Source organism: Thermobia domestica, chromosome 3 (genome assembly GCF_964235325.1).
Source record: "Thermobia domestica chromosome 3, izTheDome1.hap1.1, whole genome shotgun sequence".
Taxonomy (NCBI): domain Eukaryota; kingdom Metazoa; phylum Arthropoda; class Insecta; order Zygentoma; family Lepismatidae; genus Thermobia; species Thermobia domestica.
In genome coordinates, this window is record NC_137456.1 from 43,753,981 (window position 1) to 43,769,363 (window position 15,383).

A 15,383-nucleotide genomic window follows, 5' to 3' on the forward strand; every position below is an offset into this window, starting at 1 on the left:
CGAGGTCATTCATTCACTTCCTTCCCCAAAGCAAAGAGAAAGTTTCCTTCTTAAGAGGGCGACGGGAGTGGGGCCGAAGTATGTTTCATATATTTTCCGAGGGCATACTTAAAATAGAAAGGTCCTATCATTATCAGATCTATTTGCGTCGTTAAATTAATTAAAAGAAGAATAATTTAGGGAAAGATGTAACCGAGGAAAAGATGAAACTCATTATAGAAATTATATCAATTTATATACTCGTTATTTTTGCACCAGAATGTAGAATCATATTTCTGATCATCGTTTCCAAACATTTAAACATCCCTTTTTTTCATAGCGGAATAATAATAGTAATAATAATAATAAAATGCTTGGTTTCAGAACAACAAGTATTATTTGCTGTTAAAGAACAGGATGGAATAGACTTAACTTAGCATATGTATTAGTGAAGATTAAAATTTCGATATAATTCATTCATACAACACTTACGGTAGTTTTTGCATGGTTTAAGATAACAATTTTAATCAATTACACTTGTACATTTGTTAGTATGTCTAATACATTCTGAAGTGGGATGATAAACTAAAAAATACATACTAATTTCTTAAATATATACACAAACTTTTCTTTAAAAATAGCAATTATGTTCTATCTTGATCATCGTCCTATCTAAGTTTTTTTTTTTTTTTTTTTTTTTTTTTTTTTTTTTTTTTTTTTTTTTTTGTAACGTGGACTACCAAAGGTGAGTCATTTTGTACCCACCTGTTAAGATTTAATATATCTCTTAAAAAAAAAAATAGAAACTCTTACAAAAATCTACAGTGATTAAAGTGAACAGTACACGAAATAGGACTAACGGCTATTTATTATGCTGTCATCTAGGGGTGACACTTCTAAATGTCAGTCACATCTCCTACCAACGGGGGGCGGGGCGGTACTTTGTGCCCACCAACTTAAAATAGCAAATTTATGAGACACACTAACATTGAATTTGCACCACCGTAAGATATATTCTTTAGCTAAACATGTTGTGCAATAACATTTTTTTAACAATTTTAAGGAAACAATTAGAAAAGTAACTACAAGAAACATACTGTGATGGTACAAAGTACCCCTTTCCCTCTGTTGCTAGTGCAAGGGTTAATCTAACTATTTCTTTTGCTACAGACCTTGGACATGTCCACAAAGTCGGATAAGGTCAAGCTCGGATGAAGGATACATTGATCTAATAAAAGTAATGTTTCAAGAAGATGTCATACTTAATTATAATTATTGTTACTTAAATAGTAATCAAAAGCGTTATATGAGATTACAAACTAGAATTCAGATATACTACCTACTTTCGATATGAATATATATATATATATATATATATATATATATATATATATATATATATATATATATATATATATATATATATTATTGTTGATAGTTAAATATGAATTTATTAAATAAAATATTTTTAATTCTTTATTTTCTTACAAATAATTCTCCAAGTTCTCTACTAAATTATTTCTTATTTAATTTATAGGTTTATCCTGGGAGGAAGTAAAAAAACGTATTCCAGAGGACGTCGTTCCTGCCTGCCATAACTCTGCAGATAGCGTCACTATTTCGGGACCATCAGACAAAGTTAGTCAATTTGTGGCTCAGTTACAAAAGGAAGGAATTTTTGCCAAAGAGGTCAATAGTTGTGGCTTCGCTTTCCACAGTAAATACATTGCAGATGCTGGACCAGTTTTCAGAAAAAGTTTGGAAAACGTAAGATTTCTAGTTTTCTAATCCGAGTTTCTAGTGATATTTATCGCAAAGTTTCTTCTACTTGGATACTATGTTACTGCTTTAATTTTATTTAGTTTTATATTACTACCAGTATTATGCAATTAATGTTTTCAGAATGTAATCAGAAAAAGTACTACCCACAGCACCCATATAACAATTCAATGCTTACGTTTCAACGACCAATTGTCGTCATCCTCAGTGCACGTTTCTTAAAATAATCACACTGTTTGTAGAACTACATATTCAGATTAGTTTTCTTCATTATAGAAAAAGTGTTAATGGGTCTTGAATTACTGCGTTGAGATTTCATTGTCCGATAAAATGATGCCTAAGGGCAGAAATTCAAAATATTTGTAGTAATTTTCAAGATCTATTAACACTATTTCTGTAATGAATACAAATTATTGATCCGATTTCATAAATTCACTGTAGCTTTATTATTAGACATATTCCCACAAAACTTTGCAGACATATTGAGAAACTCAAAAAGATTTTTTAGTAACATATTACAAGTGCTGTATATGTGCCCTCCTAGCAGTTCTGCAAATATCAGGTCGATAATCAAGTTCTTCCCACATTCGGTGCAGCATGTCCGTATCAATCCGTTGGAAAGCATTGTTGATGCAAGGTCCCAGGTCTCAGTTTATTTAGGTTTGGTAATTGATGAGTCGTAAACACTGTATCGTTCACATAACACCTCCCAATAAATCGCATGGTGTTAGATCCGGAGAGTGTAGAGGTCATGACAAGAATTGCTGATCATTATCTCCACCAGGACCGGTTTTTCAATCTGTAGGCCGACCAGTTGATTTCTCCTTACAGAAGCATCCTCAAGTTGTAAACTGTGGATTCCATCGCCATATGTACGTGGCAGTTGGTGGATCTTTGTTGAACTTTGTTCGGACGTGTCGTTGCACTGTTAGGACAGACTGACGTGAATGAAACTTGAGCACAAATTAAGCTTTCTCTGCGCCTGTCGTCGTCTTCAATAAATCCTCACTGCTGCGCTCTCGTGGCAAAAATTCACAAGTGAATCTACAACGCAAAAAACTTTTGAGTTTTTCAATACGTCTGCAAAGTTTTGTCAATTTATAGAATCGGGTCAAACGTTTGTAATAAATCGGTATATAGCTCTGCAAGCAGTATGGTGTTCTCGAAAGCACGTACTGAGAATGACGACAATTCGTCATTGAATCCTAAGCACTGAATTGATATCTGCGTAACTATGGTATGTATTTTTTCTGATTAATTGATATGCATCCTATCACGTCATTAATTAGTTCTCAGAATGTTTTAATTTGATGGCAATAATAGGTTAACTAGCTAATCTATTGATTGAATAATTTACCACATTCTGTTGCAAAATCATTCATATAAGCAGAACCACTACTAACTTTTATATGGCTAAAGATACTAAAGCGTAGGATCGTTAACTGAGAGGAGGAGCTAAGGATAAGACGATGACAGGAAAAGACAGAAATACGAGAAAGAGTCCGAAAATAAGTTTCCTTTCTCGTTTTCCTTAGAAAAGCGAACAGCAATGAGGGAAATAAGAAAGCACACGTAACACACCCAGACACAAGTGGGTATCGTTCGCCCGCAATCCTGCAGATGGCGCCGCCGCAGCGCCTGCGCAAAGCGGAGACGAGTCTCTCAGTCTGAGCTGGTAGCTATGGAGAGAAGGTATGTTTTGACGTCATGGTCAAAGGAGGAAGTGCGAGCGGTTATCTGGTATGAATGGTCACGTGGCGTATCGAGAGTAGAAATCCATAACCACCTGGTGGAAGCCTATGGGCCTGATGTGTAATTTCGAAACAAATGGTGCGGAGATGGTGTCGCCAATTCAGTGAGTAACGGCAGCAAGTGCCTTGTCCATCCGCCATACAGTCCTGATCTCGCTTCCAGTAACTTCCATCTGTTTCCGGCTTTGAAGAAGACTCTCGGCGGCAGGCGCTCTGGAAGCAATGCTGAAGTCACAGATGCTGTTCGACGCTTCTTCCATATGCAGAACCCTGAATATTTCCTGATAGGGTTTTTGAAGCTTATAGACCGTTAGGACAAATGTCTCAATGTACGTGGAACTTATGCGAAAATAAAGGTACATCTGATCTTTAATATCACATGCTACGTTTGGTCTTACATTCCCACCTTTGTCCACAGTCGCCTGGGGAAACTTATTTTCGGACACCCCTCGTATTTTGTCGTTTGTAATTACTTAAATAAATCTAACTAAATACAGCATAGGTATTAGTATTGATTTCTTTCTGAAATTACTTCAATTTTTAACCAAATCCGCTCAGAGCTATTCCAATATGATTTGTTATAAGCTCTGAAAAAGTGGAATCTATAATTTAATGTCTTTGTAAGCTAAAGGACGTATGACTAATGAAAGTGAATAATTATGAAAAAGTTAGTAAAATTAGAACGTAGGAGGAAACAGAAGAACGTCGAGAATAGCCATGAGCACGATGTTGTTCATCATAAACTCATATGACATGACAGGGTCTTTGAATTTTCTTAACTTTTGACATGCTTGACTACCATTTGGATTTTATTATTATTATTATGTTTCAGATTATTCCGAAGCCTAAACCACGCTCCCGACGCTGGATTAGTACTTCAGTTCCTGAGTCCGCCTGGAATTCTTCTCTGGGACAAATGTCATCGCCTGCATACCATGCAAACAACTTCTTATCACCAGTTCTGTTCCACGAGGCTTTGAAACATGTTCCTGAAAATGCAGTAGTCGTTGAGATTGCTCCTCATGGACTCCTACAAGCTATTTTGAAACGGTCGCTACCGAAAACTTGCATCAATATATCCTTAATGAAGCGTGGACATCCAAATAACACGGCGTTTTTCCTTTCGAGTGTTGGAAAGTAAGTGTCAATCGTTATTATTACTGTAAGTATTCGGTCATTACTTTCGAGTGTTGGAAAGTAAATGTCAATCGTTGTTGTCATTAATAGTATTCTATCATTACTCTCGAGTATTGAAAAGTAAGCGTCAATCGTTGTTGTTATTGTAAGTATTCGGTCATTACTTTCAAGTATTAGAAAAGTGTCAATCATTATTGTCATTAAAAGTATTCTATCGTTACTCTTGCGTATTGAGAAGTAAACGTAAATCGTTGTTGTTATTGTAAGTATTCGGTCATTACTTTCGAGTATTAGAAAAGTGTCAATCATTATTGTCATTAAAAGTATTCTATCGTTACTCTTGCGTATTGAGAAGTAAACGTAAATCGTTGTTGTTATTGTAAGTATTCGGTCATTACTTTCGAGTATTAGAAAAGTGTCAATCATTATTGTCATTAAAAGTATTCTATCGTTACTCTTGCGTATTGAGAAGTAAACGTAAATCGTTGTTGTTATTGTAAGTATTCGGTCATTACTTTCGAGTATTAGAAAAGTGTCAATCATTATTGTCATTAAAAGTATTCTATCGTTACTCTTGCGTATTGAGAAGTAAACGTAAATCGTTGTTGTTATTGTAAGTATTCGGTCATTACTTTCGAGTATTAGAAAAGTGTCAATCATTATTGTCATTAAAAGTATTCTATCGTTACTCTTGCGTATTGAGAAGTAAACGTAAATCGTTGTTGTTATTGTAAGTATTCGGCCATTACTTTCGAGTATTAGAAAAGTGTCAATCATTATTGTCATTAAAAGTATTCTATCGTTACTCTTGCGTATTGAGAAGTAAACGTAAATCGTTGTTGTTATTGTAAGTATTCGGTCATTACTTTCGAGTATTAGAAAAGTGTCAATCATTATTGTCATTAAAAGTATTCTATCGTTACTCTTGCGTATTGAGAAGTAAACGTAAATCGTTGTTGTTATTGTAAGTATTCGGTCATTACTTTCGAGTATTAGAAAAGTGTCAATCATTATTGTCATTAAAAGTATTCTATCGTTACTCTTGCGTATTGAGAAGTAAACGTAAATCGTTGTTGTTATTGTAAGTATTCGGTCATTACTTTCGAGTATTAGAAAAGTGTCAATCATTATTGTCATTAAAAGTATTCTATCGTTACTCTTGCGTATTGAGAAGTAAACGTAAATCGTTGTTGTTATTGTAAGTATTCGGTCATTACTTTCGAGTATTAGAAAAGTGTCAATCATTATTGTCATTAAAAGTATTCTATCGTTACTCTTGCGTATTGAGAAGTAAACGTAAATCGTTGTTGTTATTGTAAGTATTCGGCCATTACTTTCGAGTATTAGAAAAGTGTCAATCATTATTGTCATTAAAAGTATTCTATCGTTACTCTTGCGTATTGAGAAGTAAACGTAAATCGTTGTTGTTATTGTAAGTATTCGGCCATTACTTTCGAGTGTTGGAAAGTAAGTGTCAATCGTTATTGTCATTAAAAGTATTCTGTCATTACTCTCGAAGCGTCAATCGTTGTTGTTATTGTAAGTATTCGGTCATTACTTTCAAGTATTGCAAAGTAAACGTCAATCATTATTGTCATTGTAAGTATTCTGTTATTACTCTCTAGTATTGGAAAATAAGTGTCAATCATTGTTGTCATTGTAAGTATGCTGTCATCACTCTCGAGTATTGGGAAGTAAATGCCAATCATTGTTGTCATTGTAAGTATTCTGTCATTACTGCCAGGTCAGTTGTAGCTAATAACAAGCTTCCATACAAAACTCTCTTCTCGTAATCTCTTCGTTTTAGCATAAAAGTGAGTTTTTTTAATATAAACTATCAATTCTAGCTTTCTTTCTTTCAATATTTTACCTTCTATTATGTACAATATAACAGTCCTCGAATCAAATTTAACGAACAGAATTTGATTAATTTAGCAAGTGTATCTGCGAGAATGAAATTGGTGAGGCAAAACTTCTAGCAGATTTTTAAAAATGTGATTGAAATATAGTAGTAGTTCGTACATAGAATAACAGGGCCATCATTACCGCTTGTTCAGGTCGAAATCTCGGCCACAGTCTTAATAATTCGTGCGCAAGCGCAGCTTCAAACGTCAGTTTCGATCAACGCTTGTAGCGAATCATAGTTTTCTGGTTTCGAACAACTGAATCGAGCAGTTGCTAAACATGGGCGAGTTTAATCCAGGTTACCAGATGCTGAATCAGAAAAAAATAGTATAAAATGTTATGAAGGATGATGATGATGATGACGAGAAAGAAGCACGAGTTGTGAATTATCCTAAATGATCAGAAGATTTAATCAGAAACTTTCACTTCTTTTTTTTATTATATTTTCAAAATCTAAAATCTTCTAATTCTTCTGACGATTAAAATCAATATTTTTATCATAATTCTTAGTTGCTCGGTACAGATATATAATATGAGAACTTATTAAAATTAAATCTAAAGTTCCAACTTTAGACAAATGAAACAAACAATAAACATTATAAAATTGCTTAACATGAACAGATTAAATCATCAACTACATCTTTGAACACTAATAAATTACAATTAATAAATAAGGACAAAATGTTAGGGCCAGTATCAGGACATAACAATTCCAATTGGTCCTTAGCCAGTTTCGAATTTTAACAATAGAGATGATTGGAAAATCTTGAAGAAAATATACACCGTAACGAATTAAATTCGAGTTTCTTTCCTTTTTTTTTAACCAAAGTTAATTTCTTACCATATTACGTATATTAATAAACTTTTAATTTAAGTGGATCTTAACCACTTTTACTCCACAATTCTCCACAGATTTTGAGCTCAAACAATAAATTTATTTTCTATAAGGATAAACAAAATTGCTGGAGGGTTCAACTAAAAGAAAATACACTTTGGGGTTTGAATAGTACGGGACACGTGGTATATTAAAATGAGATTTAGTTCTTAATTTTTCTATGAGAACATACTTTCCCTTCGCCATTTTGAAGCCACATGAAATATAATAATAAAAAAAAATCATGTGATATCAATTAAGCAGTTATTACCGCGTTCGCTATACCGCGTTACCCTATTCTCGTAATGTAACAATTCTGCCAAGCCCATTTGTGTGATATTTTTAAAATGAGAGCCATCAATTTCTTGGTAATTATATTGTTTGGGTCATTCTGCCCTGTCTGTATCCTCTTACTTTGGCGGTCTCTTGTCTTTCTTTTCAAAAATCGTTAGGCACCTTCCGCATTGAGTTGTGCTTTCTTGCAGAAGCCTCATGTGCAGAACCTTTCGGTGTTTGTGTGTTGAGTTTTCTTCATTTTAATACGTAATTACTTAAATCTATACAGTCCATTAGTACTCTTTAAGTAGCAATACAAAATAAATTGTTATTGTTTTGAGTAACTTACTAATATTCATTTAATGTGCATAACAATAAACTATTGATTGGTCGCACAATATGTTTAAATGTAAAAATGAAATTGTTAAAAACAAATCTAATAATTACGAGACAATTCTGCGTTTTGAAGAATTTTGTCGAAATGTCGGGACACAGCCTCGTAATACGGAAGAATCTCATAAAGCATATGTGAACCCTACCTAAAAGTTATTAGATATACAGATATTTGCGTTAAGGACCAGACCTAAAGTTTAAAGTGGGATTTCAACCTCTGTAATATGTCCGATGCTCCACCAGGAATCCGAAACTTCGAATTTGATACAACGTGGTGTAACATTTTGAAATGTTCATAATATAGCGGTTTTATTATTATTATTATTATTATTATTATTATTATTATTATTATTATTATTATTATTATTATTTTGTTTAAAATATGGTGTATTTTTCTGTCTTTTTTATTTTTCTATCATCTCCATTGCTTAGTATTGAGGTTATTCTATTGCTTGCGGCTGAAATTAACGAGGCTCAAGATATTAAATTCAAGTAAGCGCTTCCTTTCAGGTTTTGTAAATATTACAAGATTAGATCAGAAGCGAAATGTTTAATGGGTGACATTGTCATATCTTGGAAAAATACCTTACAACTATGGCTGTAGAACCTGTAGTTTCTATAACATTTAAACCTAAGTTTAGTTGATTAGAACGAATAGAACTCCGTAGAAAATTCCGAAAATTTCATGAACAAAATTTAAGGAGGAAATCCAGAGATGCTGTGTCCACCGACAGACTTTGAGCAGCAAAAGAAGAGGAAAGCACACGGAAGCGGTTAGACAGCGAGGAAATGAGTGACATTTTCGTTTATCATTTGAGTTGAGCTAGACTGTTACTATTTCATTTCGATTGATATACGCATCCTGGGATGGGGTTGGAGTTGCATATACATATTTCAAATATTTCCCACAAACCTATTTTCCCTGAATGAAGAACGGGCATTCGGCAAGTAGGTTATAAAATAGATAATAAATATATTGTTGAAAAACAGTGAAAAGTAATCTGTATCACATATATAATATATATATAATATTAGCATAAGAGAAATATCGTATATATATATATATATATATATATATATATATATATATATATATATATGCAGGGTGTCTCAAAAGTCCACTGACAAGGGTAACTCTGTTTTTATCAGAGTTACAACAAAAATGTAAGAGGGAAAACTGTCTCTAAATGTAATGTTTCCAATCTAAAGTGAATGATTTTTTTTTTTAATTGGACGAGCTGTTTGGGCTATACACTCTTTACGTCCCTAATGTTAAATGAAAATGTAACATTGCCATTTACCGGGAGGTGGATAAACTTTGTAATAGTATGGTGAATGGAGGCATGTTTCAAATGAGGGCTGGTCATCGACACGTTAGCGTAAATGACAGTAACTTCATTCACTTACGCTGTGGCTCCAGATAAATAGCAACGTTGAATTTTCATTTTACATTGGGCGCATGAAGAGTATACAGCCCAGACGGCTCGTCCGATTTAAAGAAATTCCTTCACTTTAGATTGAAAACATCATATTTAGAGACGGTTTCCCCTCTTACATTTTGTTGTAACTCTAATAACAACAGAGTTACCCTATGTCAGGGAACTTTTGAGACACGTATGTTATATACACATATTCTTTTTTTTTTTTTTTTTTTTTTTTTTTTTTTTTTTTAAACTTTTGTCATCATGTTCCTAACTTTACTTTTACAGAATGTACAATGCAGGACTTCAACCACAAATTTCAAATTTCTATCCGAAAGTCAACTTCCCAGTTAGCAGAGGCACTCGAATGATCTCTCCATTAATTCGATGGGATCATTCTACACAGTGGAGTGTTCCATGTTTTGTAGGAAAGGTAAGTTAGTGGCACAAATTTATTTTTCAGTGCATTTGATTACAATTTGTATCATGTAATTACATTCAGCATGATATTTATTTGATCGACTTTTTAAGTTGAGGAGAATTTTCAACTTTTTTTCTTCAATTACATAGTTTCTATTTTGCGTTATGTTAAGGATATGAAATGTCAAGTGAGGAGTTTATTTATTTATTTATTTATTTATTTTTTCATTTGCCCCTCAAAATCTACACAACTTTTGTTGTTCACAAGTTCAGGTTCAAGTAGTATGTGTGTTACTGTTAGGATTATGGACGTCAATATTAAGAGTACACGTTTCACTGTTAGAAAAAAAATAAGCAACAACCGGGGCCGGCTCTACCATACCTGCAACACGTGAAGTTGCACGGGGTGGTAAGTTCCGAGGGGCGGCAAAATCTGTCATAACTATATTATTTAAAATAAACATTTCTTGTTGAAAACAGTCTTCATGATGATGGTATAGTTAAATTTACTAAGCTGACCTTTTATTTGAATACTACATTCATAAATCATGTTTAGGTAACATTAGTTTAAGGTCACATGAACAGTGCTAAAACAAATGATCAAAGAAATTCCAGCATCAATTGCTTGATTGTTGTCGAATGCAAGAACTCAATTCTCAAACAGTAGCAAACATCTGTTCTATTTAGTTAGTTATCACAGTTTTGATATAAAAAACAGTCTTGTCTATGTCACAACTAAGTTACTTATCACTAAAGGTGGAAACAAGTTTTTTTTTAAAAAAAAATAACAGATGTAGAAAAAATAAAAAAATAAAAATAAAAGAGCTAGTTGCACTGGAATTGCAAACTGATATATTGGGATTGAAACTCGATATTGAATTCTGTAAAAAGGATCACCATCTTTCCTCTACAGATGTGTTTGCTTGATCTTTCACTAACATAATAGGTTATGATTTAAAGAAAAAGAAACAAACACAACGAGATTGTATTTGTAGTGTTTAGGCCTTTCTGAGTGCAAGACTCTCTCCCTTCCCTTCGTCGTTCATGATGAAGTAGCGTACTGAAAATCATGGCTTTTAAGATTTGTTCTTTCTGAAGAAAAGATTGCGGGAAATGTTGCCATTGAGTGGGGCGGCAAATTGTCTATCGCCAGCCCTGGCAACAACAGATAGAATCTGATAATAGTACAACAGTCTACATAAGTAATTAATCTATTCTAACAAATAAAATAGTGAGGTGTTACAACAGTACAAAGCACACATATACAATAATAATTATATATAAAGATCAGAAGACATCTGGAGTCTCTTCCAAGTACTCTTTCAGAGAATCCGCTAGATGGCAGGATCATGACGCCACATTAACGGCGTATGTGAAGAATCTTCTCGCGTGGTGAGAATGTGAAGTACTCTACCATTCACTATATTCGCCAGATTAATAATGGGGTATAAGATACATCTTCAATCTTCATCTCCTTAGTCACTGGATCAAGCTAAGTTATTGCCTGTATAGTGCAAACGGCTAATCTTAATAAGAACATAAATAAATTTTATTGTCTCTTCAAATACAGGGTGTTACAAAAAATGTGTCACAATATTTTGGGGCCACATTGCTCACATCAAAATAAGAAAAAAAGTTCATGTGGATCTATGCTCAAAAGTAAATAGTTCCGGAATTATAGGGTGCCTAAAACATCAAACAAGTGAACTTTAAAAGTTCATATAGCTTCACTACTATGGGACCTATCGTAGTCAGGTCAAGACATCACTGAGGAACTGGTATGTGAACTATCCAAACATCCATGTTTAAGAATGCTCCAGTACTTGCACACCAATTTTTAGAGAGGTAGGTGGAGAATAATCAAGTACTCCTAAGCACCCTCTCTAAAAATGATTGTGCAATTACCGGAGGTTCTGAAAGATTCGGACAGTTCGCATACTAGCTCCTCAGTGATGTCTTGACCCGACTACGATTGGTCCTATAGTAGTGAAACTATAGACCTTTAAAGTTCATTTTTTCTCGTTTTCGGTACCCTCTAACTACAAAACTATGCACTTCCGACCACAGGTCCGTATGAACTTTTTTCTTATTTTGATGTGAGGAATTTGTTCTCAAAATATTGTGACAAATTTTTATAACATCCTGCATATATATATATATTCTTCTCTCCTAAATGAAACGCTTGAAGATGAATGGATTCCTTTGTTAAATTAAGCCAATAAAATTTATTGTTTTACTTTACAATGATATTGCTGTGTCCAATCACACGACTAATTTACAGTCAAACGACTCAAACCGCTAGATGGCAGTACCATTGATACTATGCACAGTATACAAATTTATCCTACTATATCAATTTACTTTGATTACAGTTTCTTTTTCTAATGGATATAATGACAGGATTTCGATCATGACTCATTTCAGAATTCATATTGTCTTTCGTAGATGTAGGTAACCTATGTGTATATATACCACCTATAAATGGCGTGATTCTCTTTGGCAATGAAAAGAAATAAATAGTAAATATTGATTTGTTTTATCACTCTAGGCTCATACTACTGGCGGAGACTCTGTTGTCAAAATAAATCTTGGATCTGAACAGGATGAATACCTTATTGGTCACACTATTGATGGCAGAATTTTGTTCCCAGCTACTGGTTATTTGGTAAGTATAGGAATGAAAGTTAGCGTGTGTGAGTATGATTCGTTCATGATTTCTGAATCATTACAAATACATTATATAATTTTAAAACCAAAAGATTATGACTATGATTTCTCCAATATGTAAGTAACTAATTAATATATAATACTACAAGAAATATAACCATTATATAAGAAGAAAATCAGTAATAATAACAAAAAGCGTAATTACAAACACGTAGAATTACTGAGACAAGATCGAATATGACCTCTTTCTCAGGTGCCTTCGTAAAGCGCAGAGTGGGTCCTAGTAGAGCTCACCTCTTTTGGTTATACATATTCCTATATTAGCATTATATACAGAGTGTTTCAAAACAACACCGACAATGTTTGGGAAGTGATTCCTGACACCAAAATAAGACAAAAAGTATAGACCAACCTGGGTGCACAAATGCTTCCTTTCGGAGTTATAGGCTGCCGAAAACATGAAAAAATGAACTTTAAAGGTCATTGCTCCAAAACTATGGGACCTACCGTAGTCGGGTCAAAACTTTATTTATGAACTAATATGTGCTCTATCTAAAAATTCATGTTTCAGAATCCTAAGGTACTCACGCAACAATTTTTGTACAGGCAGTTTTGGTTACGGGCATATAATCTGAAGTACTCACTAACTACCTCTATAAAGCTCACAAAGCTTTGTCTCACGTGCTCTACAATTTCTTCAGACGTACGGAGACGACCTGAAGATTTGTTGTGTCTTACCGAACATCCCGCTTCAATAAAACACTTACGTAACTGAAAAATAGTAGGCCTTTATCAGGAACTTTACCATACTTTGTAAACAAATTACATTGCATAGTTATCGCAGACTTGGATTCTTCAAATCAAAACACACAGCTAGCACGCTCGGAATCAGTAAAGGCAGAAGCTTTCGAAATGTGGGTATGGGGAAGAATAGAAAGAATTAACTGGGTCAAGCAGAAAACGAATAAGAGGGTGTTAGAAATGGTGGGAGAGAAAATAATTTCAGATATTATTGAAAAAAGAAAACGGGTTGGAACAATGGTTAAGAAGGAACTGTATCATGAGAAATTTTATAGAAGATATGGTGGCAGGAAAGAGAGGGAGGGGGCGAAAGAAACTGCAATTAATGGACGATATCAAAACAGAAAAATTGTACATGAAGACGAAGAGCTTAGCGGAAGATCGTAGAGCATGGAAGATTCTCAGTTGTGGCAAGGGACCTGCCAATAATGGCAGAATACCAATAATGGCAGAATACCTATGATGGATGATTATGATTAGAATAATGAACTTTATATCAAACACACAAAAAAATAAAATAATTCGTTGTAACGACAATTATACATGTTCAGTGTACAAATCAAAATTAGAATAAATTTTAAGTGTAACCAGTGAAACAGATAATTTATCCTGCCCCATATGACATACCTCATAACAGAGATATAAATAAAGAAGTATTATGATGATGAACAACATTTGGCCCTGAAGTCAACTGTCTGAGCACGATTTTGTGAAGTTTACAGAAGAAACGCCTTTAGTCACAATGAAAGACATTTCTGTTGATTAAATTCCAATCAGCGATATACGAGTAAACGAAGTGTAAGTCTATAAAATGTTAATTAAAACATATTTTAAAATTTCACTCAAACACGTATCAACCAGCACTAGCCTGCGTTATGTTCTGTTGTGCAAAAGACTCTACAAGCGTACCGAGATGATGATATATAGCTATGTGCTTTGTGAACTGCAATGTTGTTGCAGGATTGTTAATTCATAGTTTACACAAGAAGTGTGATTAAAATTCCTTCAATATTGTATTTTCTACTGTATATTGTAGGTGTTTTAGGTACGTTTTTAAACATAAACTATAATATAAATATGATTTGTTATAATTGGTATGAAAGTCAAATAACGATAAAAGTAAACAACAGAATTAACTTGGATTTTATTAGTTTATTTCACTTTCTTATGTACAGTCAGTGACAAAAGTTCTTTCCGTTTGGTAAAATTTATTTTGGGAATAACGGTTTTATGGCTGGAAGGTACAGAATATTATATTCTTTTTAATTTACTGGAAACTCTACTCAAATTGCCCTTCCATTCTGAAGTTATTTACGAAACTAATTTCATCAAACGGAAAGAAATTTTGTCGCTGACTATACAGTCAATTGTTAAAATTTAAACCAGTGTCGTTTGCCGTATGTTGTAAAAGAATTAGACGGAAGTAAGCAAGCTAAAATTAAGAGTATTGATAATAGTACTGTTAGGTTACCGTATGCGCCTTTGGCGCGGGAAAACCGAGTTCAATTGCCGATGGAAGCTCGTGTGGTTCGGATTTCAAGTTATCCTCTATGCCCACGTCTTACACAACTTCCGTACTGAAAAGTCACGCTTAATTCAACCATAATGATAAGAATTTATTGATTTATTATGTACTATAGAAAATATACTGTATGTATTATATATATATATATTTTAAATATAGGATGTCCAATACAATGCAACCCGGAGTTGTGGATAGCAGAACTTTTGAACCGGAAGCGATATACAAATAATTGTTATTCCAAATGAAGCCTTCTTCATGCATATATTTTTAAGTGCACTACGAATCACACAGGGTTGTCAGATGTGACCGAAGTTTTTTTTTTTTTTTTTTAACAAAATACGTATCAATTGACTCATAACTCATAGGTATGGATATTCTGTCGTTAATTTTCAATTTGTTTAGTTAGAGTAGCTTGAAAACTATGAAAAAAAAGAATTTTTCATTTCCACCGAGAA

At 33.5% G+C, this 15,383-nt stretch overlaps 1 protein-coding gene across 1 annotated transcript in view; it reads left to right on the forward strand.

Annotated features, from left to right (window-relative positions):
- Positions 1–15,383, forward strand: part of LOC145680335 (fatty acid synthase-like) — a 114,362-nt gene that overhangs the window by 34,670 nt on the left and 64,309 nt on the right. Inside the window, exons 11-14 of the mRNA XM_081750722.1 lie at positions 1,517–1,746; positions 4,342–4,646; positions 9,804–9,948; positions 12,484–12,600. Of these exons, the coding sequence (XP_081606848.1) occupies positions 1,517–1,746; positions 4,342–4,646; positions 9,804–9,948; positions 12,484–12,600 (797 nt within the window). The remainder of the gene's footprint in view (positions 1–1,516; positions 1,747–4,341; positions 4,647–9,803; positions 9,949–12,483; positions 12,601–15,383) is intronic.